At 39.0% G+C, this 25533-nt stretch overlaps 1 protein-coding gene across 3 annotated transcripts in view; it reads left to right on the forward strand.

Annotated features, from left to right (window-relative positions):
* tdrd6 (tudor domain containing 6) overlaps positions 1–25533 on the forward strand; it is a 33002-nt gene that overhangs the window by 816 nt on the left and 6653 nt on the right. For 2 of the 3 annotated variants that reach the window (XM_041805115.1, XM_041805116.1), the window contains 16 exons: positions 4611–11417; positions 11620–11690; positions 11803–11883; positions 13031–13076; positions 13331–13410; positions 13595–13649; positions 16001–16059; positions 16148–16211; positions 16354–16430; positions 17130–17184; positions 17433–17500; positions 20156–20210; positions 20964–21031; positions 21117–21180; positions 23152–23228; positions 25126–25180. In XM_041805115.1, coding sequence (XP_041661049.1) covers positions 4673–11417; positions 11620–11690; positions 11803–11883; positions 13031–13076; positions 13331–13410; positions 13595–13649; positions 16001–16059; positions 16148–16211; positions 16354–16430; positions 17130–17184; positions 17433–17500; positions 20156–20210; positions 20964–21031; positions 21117–21180; positions 23152–23228; positions 25126–25180 — 7720 coding nt within the window. In that variant the 5' untranslated portion in view covers positions 4611–4672. The remainder of the gene's footprint in view (positions 1–4610; positions 11418–11619; positions 11691–11802; positions 11884–13030; positions 13077–13330; positions 13411–13594; positions 13650–16000; positions 16060–16147; positions 16212–16353; positions 16431–17129; positions 17185–17432; positions 17501–20155; positions 20211–20963; positions 21032–21116; positions 21181–23151; positions 23229–25125; positions 25181–25533) is intronic. The other variant, XM_041805117.1, reaches the window with a different exon arrangement.

Here is a 25533-nt window from a genome sequence, read left to right on the forward strand (position 1 = left end):
CAGGCACATTTTAACCTTTGATTATCTTTTTAAAGCATGTGGGCTATAAATAGAATTACTCCAGCTGAAGTCTGAATATGATTTTTTGTATCACACACTTACACAAAAGTACATTGTACAACAATCTTGATTTAGACAAGTGGAGAAGTTAGGAAAAGGTTTTATTTTAACAGATGCTCTCCTATTATGAGCAGCCTCTTAACAAGACAGAGGGAGAATAATATAAACAGCGCGGCAGTCCTGCTTGAACTGTCAAGTCCAGACAACTTGTACTTTCATTAAAATGCTAATGCTAAGGCATGAAACAGCTGACTTTTCCCTCTCTGTTGATCCACAGAGCCTGTTTCAGACACCACTCAGGCTACTTAAAACATAATGAAGGGAGAGTAGTTTATATCTGTGAATGATCTCATAAGGAGCTTCTAAATGGTTAAAAAAATGCAGAAGTAGATGACAAAATAAGGCGAGAGGCCTGTCCAGCAATAGTCTCCTTCTGAAATATGTCCACAAGGTTGAGAGAAGAGTGGATATCTGCTTAAGCTCAGCTGCTGCTACTACTGCTAGCTAGTTGTGGAGCACAGATGGAGGGAAACTGTCAACAGGCATGCTGGAGAAATGCCATAATACATTTTTTTTTACTTCCTCTCAATCTGATACACTTCAGTGTCAAATAATTATATAAATTTCAAGAAGTAAAAGTAAGATCCTTATTGTAATATTGATTTTTACAGCTGTATGATCTTTTTTTTTTACCTGTTTCCATGCATTTAAGTTTTTGCAGTTGATGAGGTGGAACCCAAATGTATGGAGTGTCTCTCATTACAGACAATGAATAACAGGTGAAAAGTCAGGGCGGTTCTTTGCATTTTTTTTTTGATATGAACACAAGTGATGTCAGAAAAAAATGGTTACTGATCGCTATATATTAACCCCTCTTACGGCAAATGTGCATAAATAAGTACAATAGAGTTCTTTTTAAAGTAATAAACAAACAAAGATCATCAGCACCGTTTCCCACAGGACTGGAATCTATTTGTGGTGGTGGGTTGCCCGGGGGGGTCAAAAAAAAAAAAAACAAACAAAACAAAACATGGAGTTTGATTTGGATTTGAATACAAAACTTTCATTTAATGTCAAATGTAAACAAACACCAAATAAACTTAACATAAATACATTTAAATAAAAAATACAATAGCTTATTTAAATAAATAATTAAGAAATTAGGTTGAATAAATAACGTAGGTAACTTAATTCAAAGGAGTAACAATTTTGTTAAATTTTGTTCTTGCAGAGTTTGCACCCTTTCTCGAGGCATTTTATTTTACGGGGCTTCCTTAAATAAAAACAAAACAGGCCTGAAATTGATATCCTGATATATATTTTTGCTATATCTTGATGCACGATATATATATATACACATCGCAATATTTTGAAATGTCCTCTCAGCAGCTGTATTTAATTCAGCCCCAGATGACACTAGTTTGGTGATTAAGATGGACTGTTCTATTAAATTTTAATAAAATTGTATGCAGAAAGTAAAAATCAATATAAAGTCAAATTTAGCAGTTTTGTTTTAAAAAAGACTTTACTCAATCTTTTACTAATAAATCAAAAATACATAAATCATGAAATAATCCATACAGTGTATGGAAAGTCCTGAAATGTTTTCTGTTTTTTGTTTACTATTGATGATTATAAAATGATTATTTCCCTCATTAAGGATGAAGCAAACCTACAAAACTCACCAATCCTGCATGCAGCAAGAGGCCAAAACCCTGCAGTCTAGTCCTCCATTCAGGCTCACAGCTGTGATTATATTAGTCCGTTATCTGTGCTGAAGAACACTGGGCCAGTTTCTGACAAGGTCATGACACGAGAGTGTCTTTAGACCTTATTCAATAAACTCTCCTGTGTGATCTTGTCTGGAGGCAGGAACATTTTAACTACTTGTTGTCAGTGTTTTGAACTGTGAAGGCTGAGGTAAGCCTCTGTTGTTGTGGAGAAGTGGATCACATTTGTCTGCTGCTGGGCCGTCTTCTCTCTGACGTGTACAACTCTGGCAGGGAGTTTTCAGCAAATTGTTCGCACCCAGGCAAATCTTGTATTCTGGGTTAAATGTCTTTATGAGATTTTTAAATCCTGGCTTTTCAACAACACTGGGCTCATGTCTTTAGTGGCGTTTTGTGTTACTGCCGCTATTATCTCGGAGTCATCTTGTGGTGTATTTTAACGAATACCGCGTGAGTTTGACCTCTTCCTTTTCAAAGTTGAGCGACTGTTCAACGCTTAAGATCCAGCGCTGTTTCTCGGTGTCTGTCAGGCATTTAACTAGCCGCTAACTCGTCACGCTGCTCTGTTTACCTTCTTCTCCCTTGCTTCTCTCACCGCTAATATATATAAAAAAAATGGCTGCATGTATAGGAGTTTTCTGGATGGGCGGAGGAGAAAAAGACAGCTCTCTGCTGTGAGAGAAGCATTCAGGGACAATCGGAGAAGCGAAACTCCATCGAGAAATGAACCCTGGTGGCTCAAAATTTCCACATAATTTATACTTGGATATTCGCGATATAGTCATTTTAACAACACGCGCCATTGACAGAGCAAGGGCGAACAGGTAGCACCAGAAGCTATTTGTGGCGGACCTAATTTATTTGTGGCGGTCCGCCACAAATAAGTGAATGTATGGGAAACACTGATCAGTATTGACCATAATGAGTAGGTGATTATTTGGACCAGACTGACACGTGAACACAGGAACACTGATTGGGCTGCAGAGTGTGGTATACCACGGGGAATAAGAAGTATAATTAAGAATGGATGGACTCCAAAAGGTTTTCAACTTTTTAACAATACCTTGATAATAGGGATGCCCGATAATTATTGGTACCGATAAATTATAGGCCGATATTGCATATATTTTACATATTTTATTATTCCGCTGATAAAATATTAACCTATAAAATCCACCGATAATAAAGGCGTTTGTTTTCTTTCTCATGTGACTACATATTCCGAAACAGCAGGTGGCATCGCAGTACACAACCCGCTGGTTAAACAGCAGAGAAGAAGAGGAAGCAGTCCCTGTGCTAAAATGCTAACAATACAGTGGCGTTACTCAGTGTGTACGGGAGGATAACACAACCGTGTGTGTAGAATTTGCCCTGCAAAGGTCCCAAAGAGTAGAAGGAAGTCCTCGACGGATCTTATAAGTCACCTAAGAGTCATCATCCTAACAACAGTAAAACGAAGTGGCAGCAGCCACTAGCCTCAGCCGTGGGCATTAGGACCGAGTCAACGGTAATACCAGGCAGAGCGCTGGTTGTAAGCAGGCACTGAAAACTGCAGAAAGTTTGCCAGAGCCAAAAGGCGCAACGTTACAATAACAAAATCAGTCTGACAGTCTCCTGATCCATTGCTACTTTCATAGACATATACCTGCCTGCTCTGTTTGATGTGGTTTCATTCAGTCTGATCGACGTTAGGAACAGAAGTTTAGCCACGAACCATGGTGGACTTTACATTCCTAACCTATCTCTGATATGACTTATGTTAGTGCATATTTTTTATCTTTATGTAAAACATCAGCTCGCTTTAATTCTGGCTTGAGCAACAAAAACAAAAACCCAGAGCTTCAAATATCTTCATTTGTTAAGCATAACAGCCTTTTATCATTTGGTTTTATGAGGGAAAACCTATGTCAGTTGTTTGTGTATGTTGTACTTGTACAAAAATGTTAAACAAAAAAAAGTTAACTGTAATAACAGTTATAAAGTCAGAATAGTTCTTTGTTTTTTGAAAAACACAAGTGATATTAATTAAAATTAGTTATGAATATCATTGCTCACTACATATTAACCCCTTCCTAACCCCAGATGTGCATAAACGCATCAAATAAACTTCTTTTGTTAATTGACAATTGAAAAAATATATCCGTTATTATCGGTAATCGGCCATCGGGAGTAGGAAATTATCGGTTATCGATATTGGTTCAAAAAAATACTTATCGTGCATCACTACTTGATAGTACTGATAAGTAACAGTGATATGTTAGGTCATGATAATCATGCTATAGAATTTTAATATCCTTAGATTTCTAATCCTGACACAAACACTGCACAACAACATGTGACATGTTTTCACGTTCAGCTACTGTCCATGAATAGCACAGGTCAGGTTTTTAGCTCTTATCTAAAATCCTACAAGGCATTGAAGATAATTTCTCTCTTTGAATAAGATGTATAAGGGCTAAAGAAAATAATGAACTAAAGTTTTAGAAAAAAGGGAAAGCCTAACTTAACACTTGTTTTTTTTTTTTGTTTAATTAAGCCTAGTTATTTCAGTATGCAATTGCTAAAGTGGTCCGTTGTCTTTTTTTTTTTTTTTTAAATGCAAACCTCTCACTTGAAACAAGACAATGTTTATTTTAATATCTTTTAAATTGTTGTGTTATTTAATGTTAGTTAGTTATAAGATAACCCCATGTTTTACATAACCGAGCAGTCTATCCCTTGACACTGTTCAATTATGAATCAAATGTTTAACATTCTGTGTGTAATGGTTTAATGTGTTTTTGTTTGTGTGCTCATGTTTTTTGTTTACTTGTTTTCCAGATTTCATCCAGTTGATTAGAGCTGACAAATGATGGGCAGCTTGAGTCCATGAAACTTTCAAAATGACATCAATCGTAGGACTCCCTACTCAAGGATCAGATGTGACAGTTTTCATACAAAAGGTCCACTTGCATCCCCTTTGTGAGCTTGTGGAGTTCTGGGGAAAATTTAGCCAGGATAGGACAGCAGAATATGAATGCCTGGCCAAAGAAATTCAGTCCCCTGGTAATCTGTTTCAAGAGTCTGAAGGAAATCCTGGTGACCAATGCTTAGCTCAGGTTGATGGTTCTTGGTTCAGGTCCCGGATTGTCTCACGAAATGGCTCAAAATACAGTGTGTTCCTCATTGACAAAGGAGTGACATTTAGCACCTCCTCTAGCAAGCTTGCATGGGGCAAGAAGAAGCACTTCCACCTGCCACCTGAAGTGGAGTTTTGTGTGCTAGCTAATGCGTTGCCACTTTCACCTGAGAACAAGTGGTCCAGAGTGGCTCTTGAATACCTGAGATCACTCTGTGGGAAGTCTTTTGAGGCACATGTGCAAGATGTGTTGTTCCCACACAGAACACTTCTACTGCAAATCCCTTGCATTTCAAAACAAATGTTTGAGATGGGAATTGCCAAGAAGCTTTCTCCAGACCTGTTCCAGAACTTTGTTTTTATGTCACTACAGTCCAAAAGTGTAGCTGAAGTGCCTCAAAGGACTGGGCTTACTTTAAATGGAGAGGACGAAAGACTTCACAAACAAGAAGCCTTCCTGTATCCAGAGTTGCAAGCAGGAACTGTGGAAACAGTCATTGTCACTGATGTGACAAATCCACAGAGGATTTTTTGCCAGTTGAAGGTGTTCTCTCAAGAGTTGAGGAAGCTATCTGATAAGATCACACAGTGCTGTGAGGGAAGAATGAAAAGTTGTCTCATTGGTCCAGAAATGGTTGGGTTTCCATGTGCAGCAAGAGGACGTGATGGCAAATGGTACCGATCTGTTCTTCAACAGATAATCCCAACCAACCAAGTGGTAGAAGTGTTGAACATTGACTATGGAATAAAGCAGTTTGTTCAAGTGGAGAATGTCAGGCCACTTGCTACAGAGTTCTTCAGGATGCCTGTTGTGACTTTTGTCTGCTCCCTCCATGGAATTGTTGACAATGGGCTTGGTTGGACAACCAGCCAGATCGACTATCTTAAAACCCTCCTTCTGAACAAGACAGTGATTGCAAAATTTGAGTACCAAAGCATCTCTGAAGGTGTTTATTATGTCACACTCTATGGGGATGAAAACACAAACCTCAACAAACTGTTTGGTTCTAACATGAGCTGTTCCCAGGAGAGTGAAAAAACATTAAAAGATTATGCCATCCATAACACCACATACAGGCGCCAGCCTTGTCAGGAAGAAGGATATCAAAAAAGGATGTTGGTCGAAGGAAAAGAAGTACTGAAGAAGTTGCTAGCTGAAGACCTGTCTCTTAACTCATCACATGTAGCAGTTGTCCAGCAAGCAGTGGACCCATCAGAGTTCTGGATCCAAACTCAGAACTATGCAAATGAGTTGGATGAACTGATGGATCAAATCTACCATTTGTACAAAGATTCAGTGGATAAAGATAAAGTAAAGAACCCGGAAGTTGGCCTCTACTGTGCTGCCAAAGCAGAAGATGGAGACTTCTACAGGGCAACTGTGACTGAAGTTGGTGAGACACAAGTCAAGGTGTTTTTTGTTGACTATGGGAACACTGAAATGGTTGACAGGAATGACATCAGGATGCTTCCTGACAAGTTCAAAAAGCTGCCACGTCTTGCTTTGAAATGCACACTGGCTGGTGTTATGCCAAAGGGTCAAACTTGGAGCCAAAGTGCAAGTGAGTTTTTCATCAAAGCAGTCAAAGACAGAGAACTAAATGTGGATGTAAAAGAAAAATATGATGACTGCTATGCAGTCCAGCTAACAGATCTGGAAGCACAGGGGGAGAGAGACCTTGCATCACAGATGTGGAGTTCTGGTCATGCTGAAAAGGCTGAGACAAAGAGACCACTCAAAGCTCAAATGCCCATGCAAGCTGCTGTTCTGTCAGCAGCAGGACTTCGAGATTCCAGACTGTCAAGTGCACACAACAACAGTGGGTCACCTTTCCAGACGCTAAATGCAGTGGACCTTGCCAAAAATCTAGGCAGAACTCCCACCTTCAAGGAGCAAATGTTTTCTCCAGGAAGCATCCTGGATGCCAGTGTGTCCTATATTGAGAGCCCAAATGACTTCTGGTGTCAGCTTGTACAAAATGCAGGACTCCTGAAATTTCTCATGCATGACATACAGGCTTACTATGAAGGCAGTGAGTTTCAGCCCCTTATGGAAATCCCTTGTGTTGCTCGCCACCCAGATAACAAAATGTGGTACAGGGCCCTTGTCATTCACAAACATGAAACACCTCATGTGGATGTGTTGTTCGTTGACTATGGCCAGACAGAAACTGTCCCTGTCCATGACCTGAGGAGGATTTGCCCACAATTTCTTACTCTACCAGGCCAAGCTTTTCGATGCCGTCTTTTGAACCCTTTTGACCCCACTTCTAACACAAATGAGTGGAATAAAGAAGCAGTCGAGATGTTCCACAACTTTGTGGAAACTGCTGCATCAAACTTTGTGATTTTGAAGTGTACCATCTATGCTGTCATGTTCAGTGAGCAGAAGGTTGTTTTCAACATTGTGGATCTAGAAACTCCATTTGAGAGTATCTCTGCCAGTATGGCCAGTCTTCTTAAAAGTGCTCCTCCCAAGAAAGCAGCCAAGCCATCTTTCCGCTTGGACACATACTACTACTCCACTCACAATGTCAAAACTGGAACAGAGGAACAGGTCACTGTGACATGTGTGAACAATGTCAGTCAGTTCTATTGCCAGCTTGAGAGAAATGCTGATGTGATGAATGATCTCAACATCAAAGTTAACAACCTCTGTCAGCAGCTTGAGAATGTTAAACTTCCAGCAGTCTTTGGGACTTTATGCTTTGCTAGGTATACTGACGGACAGTGGTACAGAGGACAGATCAAGGCAACAAAGCCAGTGATTCTTGTCCATTTTGTGGATTATGGTGACACTATTGAGGTGGGAAAATCTGACTTACTTCCTGTTCCCCGAGAGGCTAATGACATAATGTCCATGCCTGTACAAGCTCTGGTGTGCAGTCTCTCTGATGTTCCTGCCAATGTTCCCGGTAAAGTGAGCAGCTGGTTTGAGACAAGTGTGACAGAATGTAAATTTCGAGCACTTGTGGTGGCTAGAGAACCTGATGGTAAACTTCTGGTTGAGCTGTATCAAGGAAGTACTCAAATTAATTCAAAAATCAAGAAGATGTTTCAGATTGAGATGCAGCATTCAGAGACAATGGTTGTCCATCAGGGTTGGAAAGCACCTGACACATCAGCTAATCAAACACTGAAGAGTTTAGAAGCTGCACCAAAACCGGCTGAAGAAACAAAGATTCAAACCCACAGGAATGATCACTCAGCCTCTAAGCCAGCACCTAAACTGAGGGATTCCAACAACAATCTAAAGTCTGAACCTAAGCCTCCTTGCAGCCTTTGTAAAAATGGTCAGAAAGTCAAAGCTGCACCACTAAAACTGTATCAGCCTCCACACCAAAGGAAAGCAAGTGGAAGAGCAGATGCTAATGAGGAGAACAGGTCTGAGCCCGCAGCTGTCCCTGTCAAAATGAAAAAGACAAGTCTGCCCATCGAAACTAAACAGCTTTCCAAGTCCACATCACATGCCACAGAACCTCAGAAGGAGAGTAATGTTGGGAAACTTCCTAAACTTGCAGACCTGCCTTCAAAATCTATCACATCAGGCATGGAAGCAGACATTTATGTCTCTCATTGCAACAGCCCATTGAGTTTCTATGTGCAACTTGTGAAAGAGGAGGAGGAAATATTCTCACTAGTGGAAAAGCTAAATGACACCAAATCCATCCCTCAAACAGACATCAAAGACCTGCATCCAGGTGACCTTGTTCAAGCAGAGTTTGCAGAGGATTCATCTTGGTACCGGGCAGTTGTTAAAGAAGTTCATAGCAATACTGTGGCTCTTGTAGAGTTTGTCGACTTTGGAAACACTGCAGTTCTGCCAGTTTCCAAGATGGCAAGACTTGAAAAATCTTTCTTGCAGCTTCCCATGTACAGCACACACTGTATGTTGAGTCATGCACTAACTTTTGAAGAGGAGGGAGTGCTTGATCCAGAAGTGGTGTCAGCTTTCAAAGAAGATGTTGGTGGAAATGGAGAGAAGGTGCTCATGTGCAGTTTTAACAGGCAATCAGGATCCGTGTGGGAAGTCAGTCTTAAAGACAGTGGTGTGAATCTCATTTGTAAAGTACCGTCAAGATGTTCAACGGATGGTTCTGACATTAACACAGGCAAACTGGTACAAGTTAAGGACAAACCTGCCCAAGTTAAGGACAAACCTGCCCAGAACTCTGACATCAGGCCGGCACCAGTGGTCTCACAGATGGAGTCCTGCTCTCTTAGTTACCCCAAACAGCAGTTCTCAGAGGGAGAAAAGTTAGATGTCTATATCATGGCTACAAATGATGATCAGACATTTTGGTGTCAGTCTGCCAGCCCAGAAGACCTTGATAAGGTAACACTTCGAGTAGCAGAAGTTGGGGATTCAGCCATCCATAAAGATATTGACCCAGCTTCTCTTTCCCCTGGCAGGCCATGCATTGCTCTGTTTTCAGAAGATAATCTTTGGTACCGTGCAGAAGTCATCAGCAAAGAAGGAGATGTGCTGCTTGTTTTCTTTGTGGATTATGGGAACAAGTCCAAAGTCACCATTTCAAATGTGAGGGACATACCCCATGACCTGACTGAGAAACCTCCACTGGCATTTTTGTGTGAGCTTGAAGGCTTGGATCCTTCAAATGGATCCTGGGACAGTGGTGTTGCAGATGAGCTGTTGGCACTTACAGTGGACAAACCCTTACAGCTGAGTGTCTTACAAGTAACAAGAGAGGGAGGTAAAATCAAATACCTTGTGCAGATAGAATGTGAGGGCCAAGTGATAAACAAGGCACTCAAAACATATTGGAGGGCCCCCATGACTGAAAACAGTCCTCTTGCAGATGAGCTTGCCAATTCAGATGGAGGTTTGCTGCAGTGTGTCCAGTACAAAAACAGTGAAATGGATGCTAGCATACTAACAAGTACCCCAAAGAACGGTAAAAGCCCTGTTGCTTTTGTACCTACTGAGTCTCTTGTGATTCCTGAAGAGGAAGAGAGAAATCTGATTTCTTCAGAAGGCACTGTGACCACTGAACCTCTAAAACTGAAAACCACTGAGAGCCTGATGGAATCTTTATCTAAGGAAAGTAAGTTTACTTCTGTAGTGGTGTCTCAAACCAATCCTCCAGACATTTTTACATGCAGTGGTGACAAAATAGTAATTCCTCTTGAGACTGTCAAAGGTACTGAAGAGGAGGTTGCTGCACTAGACAATTTTGAAGCTGATGACTTGCATTCTCCATTGGATGACAGTCCTAAAGAGGCTGTAGTTGAGTCTCTAAACACAACTGCAGGCTTGGAGTCACGGCCTCAAAAGGCTGATACCTACGGCATCGAAAGCAGCCTGGATGAAACAATGTTTGCTACTGAAGAGAGCACAGGTACTGAAGAGGAGGTAGCTACAGTAATGGGCAATGTTGAACCTAGTGACTTGCATTCTCAAATAGATGACAATCCTACAGAGGCCATATTGAAGACTGGGAAAACAACTGCTGACTTGGAGTCCCTGTCTCAAGAGGCTGATGCCTACGGCATCGAGAGCAGCCTGAATGAAACCATGTTATCTATTAAAACCAACAAAGGCCCTGAAGAGGAGGTAGCTATGACGGAAGACATGTTTGAGCCTGATGACCTGCATTTTCCATTGGATGAGAATCCTACAGGGGCTGTAGTTGAGTCTAAGAACACAACAACTGATGTGGAGTTGCTGTCTCAGGAGGTTGATACCTTCAGCATTAAAAGCAGCCTGGTTGAAACCATTTTAGTTATTGAAGCTAGCAAAGGCACTGAAGAGGAGGTAGCTGCAATGATTGATGTGTTTGATCCTGATGACTTGCATTCTCCATTGGATGGGACTCCTTCAGAGATTGTTGTCGAGTCTGGGATCTCAACAACTGACTTGGATTCATTGCCTCAAGAGGCTGACAGTTGTGCCATCAAAAACAGCTTTGGTGAAACCATGTTAGCTACTGAAACCAACAAAGGCACTGAAGAGGAGGTAGATGCAATGTTTGACATGTTTGAACCAGAAGACTTGGATTCTCAAGTGGCTGAAAATCCTACAGAGGCCATTGATGAATCTGGGATCACAACAACTGACTTGGATTCATTGCCTCAAGAGGCTGACAGTTGCGCCATTGAAAGCAGCTTTGGTGAAACCATGTTAGCTTCTGAAACCGACAAAGGCACTGAAGAGGAGGTAGCTGCAGTGTTTGACATGTTTGAACCGAAAGACTTGGATTCTCAAGTAGCTGAAAATCCTACAGAGGCCATGGTTGAGTCCAAAAACACAACTGACCTGGAGTCACTGTCTCAAGAGGTTGATACATTTGGCATTGAAAGTAAATGCACAGAAGAGGAGGATATTTCCGTGATGGAAACTCCTGGGCCAGATGATTTGGATTACATGCTGGGCACAAAACCAACAGATGCTAGAGATGAATTGGGGATCACAACCATCTCTGAACCTCCACCTTGGAAGGCTCATGCCAGCATCATGGAAAGAAGCCCTGACACCGTGATATTTGCTGGTAAGCAGTGACTTAAACTTTTTTCTGATGTGTTAGCAACCCAGTAAAGTAGTAGCTCAAAATCATGACCATTTGCAATCACTGCAAAATATTAATTATACTCTGCTAATATTGGCTTCTAAATTACCATTAACACAGCTGAGGTCACTTACTACCTGACACTTATAATTTTCCATTTATTGCTTTTTCTTTGTGCTTCCAGATTCTAATGAGCGAAAAGGAGAGGTCTCTATTTCAAGAGACTATTCTGCTAACAGTACAACTGTGAAAATGGTAAATTATGCAACATTGAACGCATGAAGGAAGTGCACTAGTACACTACAACTGAATACTTTTGAGTACATAGACTTTATGAAATCTGATTTGGTGTTGCATTGTTCCTAAGGTACCCCGTGAGGCTGTTTGGCCCAGTAAGAGCCGTGATCCATGTGAGATCACTAACAGTACTTCTGATGACTTAAAACAGGTTTGTAGAATTTTATCTATACCAACTATGTGTACATAGAAAGGAAGTTTTTACTCTGAAAGATGGGGGTGGTTTATGCTGATCATTATTCTGATAGGTGTCACTTTTTTAAACACGTCTTCCTGGTTGTGGTAAATCTATTTCCACTGTGCATGTATGCCTCCCGCTTCCACTGCACATACCAGTAGGTCCTCCTGCATATCTGCACTGTCTAACAGTTTGATTGCTTGGCTTTCTGGAGAGGCCAAAAAAGGATCGCTGGCAGTGTACAATGTAGGCATGCAGAGAAAGTAGCATTTCTTTACAACACTGGTGGAGTTAATATGAATGGCTTCTCTAGCCTGCTTATCAAAAACTAGACTGAAATTATATGAGGATCAAACACAGTAGAGCACAGAGAGCTTGTTCTGATTAAACTGGATCACATTCCAGAGGAAAACTTTGGTAACACATGCCCATCAACTGAAATATATACTTGACTTGTCATACTATGGCTTCTACCACTGTCTTCTTTGTGGAGATAAAACAGACCAGAGATTAACTTCTTTCAAGTTTTTTACATATGTTTATTCATGTTGATTGGAAGCAATAGCTTCTTTTGCAGATAAGACCAGTGGGAAAGATCTCTGCATCTCTAAATACTTTTATTTTGATTAGGCATGATGCATGTATGCACTTCTTGAGCAGATCTGAATCAGAATTATTTTAATTGAATCACAGAAATATGTGAACAGGGATTAATTTTATTGGATTTTTGCTGATACTGAAATTTGTAAATATTAAAAAAAAAAAAAAAAAGACCAAGTGTCTCCAGTGCAAAGAGAGGCGTAATCAAGTGGAGTTGAAAGATGAGAAGGGGACAGTCTGATAGTAGTTTGATGTTTGGGCCTTCATTTAAAAAGTCATGACTCATGATTGGCCTCCTGCTGTACATGTCACAAGAAATTTTAATATCTACTAATACCAATATGTAACTTTATTAACTAATATCTGCTAATTCTGATACGGCAATAAGATGTACTATATTGCCATTGAAAGTATTTGATAGGGCCTTCATTTATGTGTAATCCAAGAAATTTTTAAAAGATATTGGATGAATATTGCTTTGTTTCTTACGTTTTGTTTATCTATGTTCTGTCACTTTCAGGATCAGACTGATTCAGGGGTGCCATCATGTGTGCTTCCTGTGCCTGGTAAGGGATTCCTCATGTGACCATGCAATGCTCAAAGAACACATGCAATTATGGGATAAACATTAACATTAGCCTACAACACACATCACCTTTTTGTAGCTACAAATACCCACAAAAAATAATGCTTCTTACTTTACAAACACTAAAACACTCAGTAAACAATGCTATTAGAGGGGGCTATGTCTTGTGTTGTGCTAGCGTGTTTCTAAATAACTGCATGTGATGACAAAGTGTAAATATGATTGTCTTCACAGATGCTGACATAGAGCAGGGATTTGCTGCTGAAGGTGATGCCCCCAAAGAAAAGATGGTTTGTGTTACCACGCACCGCAAGGTATGATTTTTAGAGGAAAAATACCTTTTGAATATGTACCATGCAGATGATGACTGATTTCACTGAGTGCTTAATGAGTTATGAGCATGCTTAATGACTTAATGAGTTTAATTTCCTATCATTGACTCAGTCTTCTGTGAACAAAGTTCTAAGGCTCATGAAAAGTGATTCTGTTCTGGTTTAGGATGACTTTATGGCTGAAAAAGAGACGAAGGCTCATCAGGAGGACAAATGTTCAGGTACATTATCTCAGAGTATTTGGTTTGCAATATTAAAATGTCAATCTCTCTGAGATGTATCCTGTATTATGAAAATAAATTAATTCTAATCAAACTCAATGAGCTTGTAGAGGCATAAATATAGGCAATTCACATTTAAATCTTAAAATGGTTATTAAATATTTCCTTTCTGTAAGTATCTTAGGCCCTGACCATATTTGAAAGAATTGTAATGCAGAATAATATTTATAATTTCAAATGATATGTAGGGGGTAGATTAATTAACATAGAAACGTGACTAGATCTAGGTGTTGCTTTTTTTAGCATTTCTTGTGAATCAATACAATATACAGTTCACACTGTTTTTTTTAACAAACAAGTATTCAGTAATTTTCTGAAGGTTGCTAGTGGCTTGAGTTAAATTTACTGCATAAAAATTGTGTTAGAGTATTAAAAATGCTCAATGAAAAAGCATTGCAATTTATTTTGATATCTCATATTGCTGTTATGATAAAATTGTAATTTATTGTGCAAATTTATATCAACATACAGTTACATATTAAAGATTCACAGGAGATTCTAATACAAAGAGCACAAGCATGTTGTGACAGTTGATGAAATTGTCAAAGTCCTTTGTCTCTGTCCTCCCTCACCACTGAACATGTGATGAAACCAAAACCACATCCTGTAACGGAAGTGATTAACCTGTACAAGCAGTGCAGCCAAAAAACAATCAGTATTAGCATATAATGCTTCCTACCTACATGATGGTGTGTACACTATTCATTGTTCTTTTCCCCTTGCACCTTTGTGTACTTAGGCATATAGACTAAAAGCAATAAAGCAATGCAAGCTTGAGCTCTTTGCAGTGAATATTTTAATGGTGTAAATGCAAAAAGATACGGGTACATCAAAAAAAAAAATTGAATATAATGAAAAATTTGAATATTTTTTGCCACTTTTTTGACGTCTGTGGTTCAGGAGTGGCTTGGCACGAGTAATGCTGACGCCAGCCTCAGTCAAATTTTTGAATGGATTTTGTTTGACAATCCTCTAAGGCTGCGGTTATCTCTTATGCTGGGGCACCTTTTCCTACCGCACTTTTTCATTCCACTCAACTTTCTATGAATATGCTTGGATACAGCACCCTGTGAACAACCAGGTTCTTTTGCAGTGACCCTTTGTGGCTTACCCTCCTTGTGGAGGGTGTCAGTGACTGTCTTCTTGACATCTCTCTCCTTCAAACCCCACATCCATCACGTCACTAAGACAGCCTTCTTTCATCTACGCAACATCGCCCATCTACGTCCCACATTCTCCACCTCTGCTGCTGAAACACTCATTCATGCCTTCATTTCATCCAGACTCGACTATTGCAATAGCCTCCTCTATGGACTCCCTTCCTCCGACTTACAAAAACTGCAATACATTCAGAACTCTGCTGCCCGCCTCCTCACCCACACCTGCTCTAGAGACCACATCACCCCTGTCCTCCAACAGCTCCACTGGCTCCCCATAAAACAGCGCATCCATTTCAAGGTCTTGCTCATCACCTACAAAGCCCTCCATAACCTGGCTCCACCATACCTCACAGCCCTTCTTCAGCACCACCGCCCTTCCCGCCGCCTCCGCTCCGCTGACTCCAACCTCCTAAATCCCATCACCAAATCCAAGCACCGGACCTTGGGGGATCGAGCCTTTGCCATCGCTGCCCCCACCCTCTGGAACTCAATCCCCCTCCATATCAGAAACTCTGACTCTCTGCCCACCTTCAAACAATCACTCAAACTTCCCTGTTTAACAATGTATATGACTCCTAACCATTCATATTTTTCCTCCGGTCCCATTGTTGCTGTGTTTTTGTTTTTGTTTGTTCTGTAAAGCGTCTTTGAGTTTCCTAGAAAAGCGCTATATAAGTCTGATGAATTATTATTATTATTATTTATCTGTCAAGTCTGCAGTCTTGTCCATGGTTGTGTAGCCTACTGACCCAGACTGAGACCATTTAAAGGCTCAGGAAACCTTTGAAGGTGTTTTGAGTTAATTAGCTGATTTGGGTGTGACACCATGACTTTCCAATATTGAACTTTTTCACAATATTGTAATTTTCTGAGACACTGAATTTTGAGTTTTCATTATCTGTAAGCCATAATCATCAACATTTCAAGAAATAAAGGCTTGAAATATTTCACTCGATGTGTAATGAGTCCATATAATGTATGGGTTTCACTTTCTGAAATGAGTGACAAAAACTTTTGAACTTTTTTTATGATATTCTAATTTTTTGAGATCTACCTGTATGTTTAGTAAAGATGGAAGCATTTAGAGAGCACATTTGTCATCTTACTCTACATCTTATTTCATATCCACAGATGAAGCTGACAAGGCTGCCAGTGTGGGACACACCTACACGTCGTCTCCTCAGTATTTGGTAATGTTTGAACCAATACAATGCCAAAATGAGCCTTAAAACATTTCCTCTCTAATACCTGTAAAATGTCTCTTTTTTTACTGCACAGGATAATGTAGTGAAAGAGGTGGCCTGTTCTGTTGAAGAGGCATGCTCGACAAATGTCTGCACAGGTGATGCAAAACAGAGTGCATGTCGCTAAGAGTTACTCTCAAAATGTGATCAATCTTACCATATCTCTGCTTTGTGATAGTGTTCAGCTTTATTCCTAAGTTTATCCTTCAACATCAATGGTTGTTGTCTTTTATATTGTAGATCTCATTGAGCCATGTGAGGGAGAAGCCTCCAGTGAAAGAGTTGATTATGTCAGCTGTGTGACAGCAGAGGAAACGGTAATTTTCATCACACTCAGTTTCCTAATGGTCATTACATGCATCAGCAGTGTTTTTTTATTTTGGGTTTCTGGCTCTGTGTTGAAGATGCATCTTAGATTGGCTCAAAAACAGTTAGAATATTGAGAGATATATTGGGTATTTTGTTACCCGAGATTCAAATAATAACTGTCCCGTACAAAATTGGCAAAAATAAATCGATAAAGATTGTTGGCCAAAATAAAACGATAACCAGGCATGTCTGTATACACATAGTATGGCTTATTAGTAATTTCTGCATAATGCACAACAGTAAGGAACAATTTATATTACAACAGAGCCAGGTTATAATTATTACTACTACTTTCTTTATTTCTTAATTGACCTATTAGCATCATTATTCAGTGATTAATTAGACTCAGCACTTCCTCTGGACATTGAAATCTTGACCAGTAAGGTTTGATCCTTTTATGTGTTTGTGGAAGTACTGATTTGCATTTAAAAACCTACTTTAACATTGCAACTGTTTTTGAATTTGTTGAAAGTAAGAAGCAGTTTATGTAAGAATACTACCATCTCATACAAGCCTGTTTTTAAATAAATGCCTAGTTTCTGTGCAGCTGTGCTGTTCTGGCATGTAAAGCTCTTCTGAACCATAAATTGAACTGTCTAAAATAGTTTTTATATCCTCTAAAATTGTGCATTTTTGTTCATTCTAAGGTTCAGACAGGATCACTTGTATCTTGTACAGAGCTCCCTCTTGAAGATTCAACCAGTGAGTACCTTTTAACACAACCTACAAAATGCATTGTTATATAAGCAATCAAACCGTTGCAGTCTGGGTTGCACAATGTAATTTACATCAAAAAACAAGCTACAAAGTTGCCTTTTAGGCCATGACATAAGTGTATAAATGGTTCCATAGATACTAACAGTTCTTGCTCGTTTGCTCTGCTGTGTCTAAACTTGTGTACTGTCTATGATATGAAAAGATGTGAAATGAATTTATAATTATCGTCACAGAAGTGCCCTCAGAGGACGATGTAGACGATACAGACAATTATCCTCTGGATGAGGTGTTGCATAGTAAGGTAAGGTTAACCAGTTTTGTCCAAGAAGAAAATTGGTGCATCTAAGAAAATTAGAATATCATGAACAGTTTATCTTTTTTCTGTAATTTAATCCAAAAACGTTAAACCTGCACATATTCTAGGGGCATTGCACATAAAATGCAATGTTTCAAGACTTTGTTTTAATCTTGATCTTGGCTTACAGCTTAAAAATGTTGAAAAATCCACTATCTCAGAATATTAGAATATTATGGAAAAGTGTGCAGTTTGCAAAGGTTTCCTGAGTCTTTATTGTCTCATTCTGGTTCAGTATACACACCCACAATCATGGGGAGGACTGCTGACTTGGCAGTTGTCCAGAAGATGATCATTGAAACCCTTTACGAGGAGCATAAGCCACATAAGGTCATTGTTGAAAGGGGCAGGCTGTTCTCAGAGGATGTATCGAAATATATTCATTGAAAATTGACTGAAAGAGAGTGGTGTGGTAAGAAAAGGAGCATAAGCAACAGGGATGAGCTCAGCCTTCATAGGGTTGTCAAACAAAGCAGATTAAAGAACTTAGGATAGCTTCACAAGGTGTTGACTGAGGCTGGAGTCCGTATATCAAGAGCCACCACACACAGATAGGTTCAGGAAATGGACTACGGGTGTCGTGTTCCTAGTGTTGAGCTGGTCCTGAACCACAGACTGTGACATAAGTGTCTCAGCTGTGCTAAGGAGAAAAAGAACTAGAATGTTGCTTGGTGGCCCAAACAGGGTCTGACGTTAAGCTTTTTCCTACTTTCCCTTCAGGGCAAGTGCTTCCCAAATCTACTTGCCCCATCTAAATTCCTACTTGCCCTGTCCAGGAGGTACTTTTTCTGGCTATCAAGTGCATACATTTTGCTCAAAACATACTTAGAACTAAAATCCATTGCTTGTCGACTGTGGAAAGCAATACACAACACTTCTTTCTTAAGAAAACTGTATTTATTAGCTATGTGTTAGCCCACTTAAAATTATATTTACCTTTGTACAGATCAGTGCAATGTGAAAGCTGCACCAGGTTGTTTTCCGAAGAAATTCAAACTCAGGAATTTCATATTTACAATACTAATAAGGTAATAATCCAAACTCAGAAATAATTTTTCGTAACTGATGAAACCAACTATTCTCAGAGGAAAATGAGGTCAGCAAAACACTGACACTAGAGAGGTGGCAGGGCCTGCTACATATGCACCAAGTATAAAATGGTGCTTTTCTTCTGTTTTTATTTGGTTTATTCATCATGAAACTGACGAAATTTTGCCGACACATGAAAATCAACCAATTAAGATTTTTCTTGTTTGATTAAAAAGGTCTTCCCCAAAACTACATAGTGCCCCTTTAAAAGTGCTATTTCACAGTTCCACCCTGTAGCTGTAACAGTTAGCTCAGTGGTACTCAACTTTATCCTACCAAAGAGCCACATTATCTAAAAAATACTTTAGCGAGAGCCACAATACAAACTGGGAATGTAAGGTAGATAACAGATCAGTTAATCTGTAGTTGATATGAAATAAAACAGTGGATTGGTGGATGATGAGGTTAAATGGGATACAAATGTCTGTATAGAGTCAGAAGAACCAATATGTCAATGATAATGAGCATTATATTTATTTTATTTATCACTGACATCAGGCTAAAACCTTGTATCTCAATTTTTCATGATTTTAATTTGTTTTTATAAATCATATTTATGTCATTTTTATCAATTATAAACTTTTCATTCCCAGAAAAGTGGTCATTTTGGAGATACCAGTCTTTGGCCCAACACCAGCGTTATGAAAGTTCCACCTGGCCTAAAGATTTTTTCAGATATTAGAATGTGCTCAGTTTGAGCAATTAGAATCTTTTCAAAGAAAATGATGAATTGTGGTTGGCTATTTGGGTATTTATATCTCCCATTAGGGCATTTACTAGTTTTCTGTGGCTTTATTAACATAAAAGAGATGCTTTCTCATTTTTTTCCACTGTTTTTTAATTCTTTAGTAAAGGGGGTGGGGTGGGGTGGGGGGGTGGGGGGTGTCTCATATTGGTCATTGCCCTGGGCCTCCAAATGACTAAAAACCAGCCCTGCCTCACACCTGCAGCTCTCCAGACACATCATAACACCCTGCCTCATTTTGGAGAAGCTATCAAAGCAACTGGGCGTCAGAACACCCCAGCAGTGCCACAGATTGATTTGGCTCCTTACCACATCATATAGATGCAGTAATTTATGCAAAAGAAGCCCAGACCAATTACTGAGTGTATAAATGAACATACTTTCCAAAAGGTCAGCATTGCTGTATTATAAATCCTTTTTTTTTTTTTTTTTTGTAATATTCTAATATTTCAAAGTGGGAGATATTGGATTTTTATGAGCTGTAAACTGTGATTATCAGGATTAAAACATAACCTTTGAAATACTTAACTTTGTGTTTGATGAATCTAGAATGTATGGAAGTTTCACTTTTTGTAATGATTAACTGAATATCTTCGTGATAATCTAATTTATTGAGAGGCACCTGTAAGTATAATTTTCTGACCATTTTTATTACTAGTATAAAGTTTGTTATTTTGCCTTTTGATTTTTATCCTATTTGCTAGGCTTTGCTAGTCTGTTAAAGAAAAGGTACTACACTCTGTGCTGTACTTGATCTTATGTTTCAGAAGATCTTAGTGACTGAAGATGAGACTGCAGCTCTGCAGGAAGATCCACTCACTGGTTTGTTTAATCATCTAGGTTGTTTGAATGTCAAATTGGAATCAAACATAGTTTTGGTTTTGCCTGTGTCCTTGTTTGCATACTTTATGGCAGTGGTTCCCAACTGGCCTAGCGTCAGGAACCACCACCAAATGAGACATGACAAGTCTATGCCCAAACGATTTCTACCTCTACAACTCATTTCATGAAAAATGTTGAAATTTGGACCTTAGATGGAACAGAATGTGACTAAACATAGGAGGACTAAACAAATACGTTTCAAAGCTGATTATCATAGAAGCCCTGATTAGACATCCATGCATACATTTGATTTTACATAATTTTCTCATGATAGGATGTCAGCTGTGGTTAAGATTTTAGATTGTAAATCATAGTAATGGGAAAACCAGTTTTATTTTCAGATAAATTGAGATCAGGGGAAAATGACCAAATTTTACTTTATATTGCGGGAAAACAGAGCACATTAAAACAGAAGGACGTATGTTTGCTCAGGGATTCTGTACGTCAGACACTTTCTGCCACAGTTTCTTTTCAAGCTTACATTCACAAACTGCTTTTGGGTCCTGACCCGCCAGTTGAGAACCTCTGCTTTCCAGACAAACTAAACCTTTGAGTTTATCTAAGGCACATCTACCTTGGTATTTGGAAAAAGGCCTTTAAATTAAATGATTCAAGCTTGGGCTGTATTGAAACAAATGCTAAGATAATGAAAATGTAATGCGGTAAACATCTTTTTGTTTTTTGTATTCACAGACCTTGTAGCCGACACAGACAAAGCTGCTATTGAGAGAGACACGTGCACAGCTTCCTCTCAGGATTTGGTAATGTTTAAACCCATACAATGTCAAAATAAGCATGCAAACATTCGCCCTCTGATGCATGAATGTTGTCTGTTTTATTGCACAGGATGATGAAGTGAAAGAGGCAACCTGTTCTGTTGAGAAGGCGTGTTTGAAAGACATCTACACAGGTGAGCAAAACTAAGTACATGTCGCCAAGGTTACCCTGACATTTTTATCTGTTCTGAATGTTCCATACAGCAATATTTAAAAATTTGAATACTAGGGATGCACGATATTATCGGCAGTATATCGGTATCAGCTGATAATAACTTAAAAAGTTAATTATCTGTATCGGCCGATAATAGAATTTACACTGATCTGTACGGCCGATAATGTGACGTCATAATTACGCGCACGTGACAACGCCAACGTGCGCCAACAACAACAAACTCAACATGCTGTGTGGAAGATGTCTGAGGCGTGGGAACAAGACAGCAAAGTAGCTTTTTGCATCACTTGTAAAGTACGTGTGATAATAATGATAATAACTTTTTTTTATAGAGCACTTTTAAAAATCAAGGGTCTACAAAGTGCTTTGACATGGTTAGGAACAAGAGCAAAGCAACTAAGAAAAGACAGAAACAACAGAATGATGATATCCAGAAACTTTAACAGAACCCAACATTGCAAGAACAGAAAACATGATCAAGTAAATAAACTAATAGCATCAGAACCTAGATGTCACAGACACCAAGTAAACCATGAGATCATATCAATTGTGTGCAGGCATTGTAACCATACAAACTAAAACATCAATGATCAGTAGAGCACAAGCATCGTAGGTACCATAAAAACACTAAAAACATAGGAACCCAGACAACACAGGAACCCAGCTTCACAGGTTGAGACCAAGAGGACCGAAATGCAGGAGTGAGCAGTTGAAAGGGACATGAGGTAAAAAAACGAGAGAAATAAAAACATTAAATTGAGGGTAAAAGCAATCAGATGTGATAAGAGAAGTAGAACAACAGCCAAAAAAAACGGTAAATTTGCAATGAAGGGGGAAAAATCTGTCAAAGATAATGCCCTGTACAAATGAGGCATTAACAATGATAAATTAAAGAGCAAAGCAGAAGGAGAGTAAACAGCTAGGAGGAGCTCGACAACATGCCTTTAACACCATCAGTTTAATTTTGCATCTTAAAAACAGTCACCCTGATGACTACAAGGACTTTAAAATAAAGAATGACAAAACTTTGTGCCAGGAAAAACTCATCAACAGCCTCTACTTAACACATTTGACAAAGCTAAGTAATACAGCAGCAACCACCCAAAGGTAAGAAGCTGAAGAGGAAAATCATTGAATTTACAGCTCTTGATAATCAGCCTTTCAGTGTGGTAGAATATATGGGCTGTTGTTGTTATTTAAAGTACTTTGTCAGGAGTATCTCAGGGAGCCATCCTACAAACTGGCTGAGAAATAAGGAGAATCTGTCCTAATTTTAAGGCAATTTCTTTTTTGCATTGTGGAGCCCAGGGTCAGCAGGGTATTTTGCTGCTGTTTATTGCCCTCAAAGATGCAGATGACTATGGCTGTGCTGTTAAAAATACATGTAGCATGTAATGCACATGTAACCCAAAGACATTACTGTAAGTTTTTCATTAGTGTATTGCTGTATTTTGAAAAAAAAAAAAAATCAATACATCCTTTATTTCTGATAAAAATCAAATGTTTTGTCAGTTTCTAAAAAATAGACTACCAATATTTTAAAAAATATTTGCAGTACAGGATGGAATTTGTGTTTTTTACAGTGGAAAAAATGTGATTAAATATCTGTATCAGCAAATGAGTTTAAAATATCGGCATATCGAATATCGGCAAGAATCCAAAATTGTGCATCTCTATGAAATACTCTTATGAACACACTTCTTGATGTCACAAACTATGGGATGGTTCAAGGGTCAGAAAGAAGGTGCCTGTGATAATCATGCACCAAATAAAAAGTGGCATTAAAATGAATTTAATGTGTTAATAATGCACTGACTTTTACAGCCCTAATTTTCACACATCTCTGCTTCATTAAAGGTAGGAGTGTATGCTACCTTATTATTCTTATTGTATTCTTTAACACGGTTGTTTGTTGTCTTTTACACTGCAGAACTCAATGAGCCATGTGAGGGAGAAGCCTTCACTGTAAGAGATGATTGTGTCAGCTGTGTGACAGCAGAGGAAACGGTAATTTTCATCACACTCAGTTTCCCAAATATGCATCTGCAGTTTTTTTTAGGCTTTGTTTTTGACTGTGTGGGGAATTTGCTCACAGAAACAAAATTATTTCACGAGACATCTACAAGGGGGCTGAATTATCAGCCCTCTGATGCTAACAGTCAGTTGTCTCCTTTTTGCTGGATTACAGTCTGCAGTCATTTATTGTATTGTTTTTTCGAACATGTCTCCTGAGGAATCCCAGCCTAGTCTTCTTTGACCAGTCTCAAGCTCCCCCAGATTTGATGGTCTTCTGGCATGGACCTTGGTCTTTAGTTAACCCACAGATTTTCAAAGGGATTGAAGTCAGGGCTTTGTGCAGGCCAGTCAGTATCGTTTCCTTTAGTCTTCTGGAGGTAGTTCTTCACCAGAAGCTATTAATGATTTAGGTTGTCTTGTTGTTAGACAAAGTGACGCCCTAGACATAGTTTTGCTGCTGACTCAAGTTTTTTTTTTTTTCTTTTCAAAATCTTCATATATCCTTTCTTCATGATTCCTTCCACCTTTACAAGATTCCCAGTTCCAGATGCACTGAGGCATCCCATCAGCATTATACTCCCAATGTGTTTCAGTATAGGAATGGCGTTCTCTGGGTTATACCACTATCCCTCCTTTCTCCAAACTCAAGCAACATCTCTATGACCACAAAGCTCTGGTTTCATCTCATTGGACCAAAGGAAATGCTTCTAATCTGCATAGTCCTTCTCCAGGGTGTCCTTAGCATACTTCAGTCTGGCGGGAAGGTGTCGCTTCTCAGATGTTTTTTTTTTTTTTTTTTTTTTTTTTCTTTTTTCTTTTGCTCCACAACCTCTCAGTCCATTTCTGTGCAGGGGCTCTATTGATAGTCTCCTTTGACACTACAATTTCCAACTTGTTTTAGTCATTCACTAGTATATTGGCAGTTGTTCTGGGGTCTTTAGACAAATCTCTCACTACTTTTCTTTCCAGTTGTTGACGTCTTTCTTTTCTTATCTCTGCCAGGCTTGTTCTGTTCTGTGTGGCTTTCCGTGGAATTTCTTCACACTTCTCATTCCAGCTCTTGATACTTAGAAACACTATGATAACTTTATGTATCCTTCTCCTGTGTTGTGAGCATCAACAATTTCTTTTTCTACAGTCTAAACTGATTTCTTTTGGTTTTCCTACAATGTTTTCTCCAGGGACAGCTCAAATCCTTTCTCAAGTTTTAATATTGTTTGCAAATTCGAAGATAACCTCCAGTTTTAACTTGATTTTTCAAGTTTTGAGCATTACAGTTACAGCACATCATTGACTAACAGTGGTTTGTGCTATAACTCAACAAAATTTTGTTAAAATCCTTGCTCCAATTAACAACACTTGGGAAATACTAAATAAAAATACTACGGGGGGGGGGGCTGCTAATTTCACCCTCATCTGCATATAATGTAAGTCATGACCAGGTCTCTAAAAACATCTGAATCCTAAATGAATAAAGACTGCGTGAGCATAATCCAGTTAAACCAATATAATCAGGGATGTTAAATGACATGGCTCTTGGTGATTTCTGAATAATGTACATTTTTAAAGAACTATTCCGAGCATTAAAATTACAGGTTTGTTTTTTCTTTTTTGTTTGAACTTTTGAAATCCAGTATTTCTTGCAGAAACTTTAGATTGAAACCATGACCAGTGAAAGGAAGGTTGGATACTTTCTGAAATGTTAGTGATGGTTTTGAGTAAGATTTATTTCTACCTGCCACTTGTCAGGTAAAAAAACTATAAAGCAAACAAGTAAACATGGATTAGGTTTTTGGATCCTGGTTTCTGTGCCATTGCACTGCTATTTTGAGAATTAAATTGTCTTAAATTCCTTTCTCTAAAATGGTGTATTTTTATCAAACCTTAGGTCAAAAGAGAATCACTTGTGTGTTGCACAGAGTCACCTCGTGAACAGTCCATTGGTGAGTAATTTAAAAGACAGCCTACAACTAACCCTGTAGCATGAGCATTAAAAAGACTTAAGGCCAGCATTACAAAGTTTAGTTTGATAAAAATATCAAGTAGTGGTGGGGGGTAAACCAGTATTAATAACAACTCCAGTAAAATTTCTGTAACAGAAAGGATTTTTGCAACACTCTCATCACTGTTTAAATATATGTTGTGATGTGGTGCACACACAGGCATAACAAATGCCCCAGTTTGCACGTCAGAGTGATAAGTGATGGACAAAAGCTCAATCTGAGTGTAGTCATTAGTACATTTCATGCCAACACTAGAGTAGCAAGGTAACAAGTCAAATGTCAACAGTTTGTTT

Source organism: Cheilinus undulatus, linkage group 14 (genome assembly GCF_018320785.1).
Source record: "Cheilinus undulatus linkage group 14, ASM1832078v1, whole genome shotgun sequence".
In the NCBI taxonomy this organism is placed as follows: domain Eukaryota; kingdom Metazoa; phylum Chordata; class Actinopteri; order Labriformes; family Labridae; genus Cheilinus; species Cheilinus undulatus.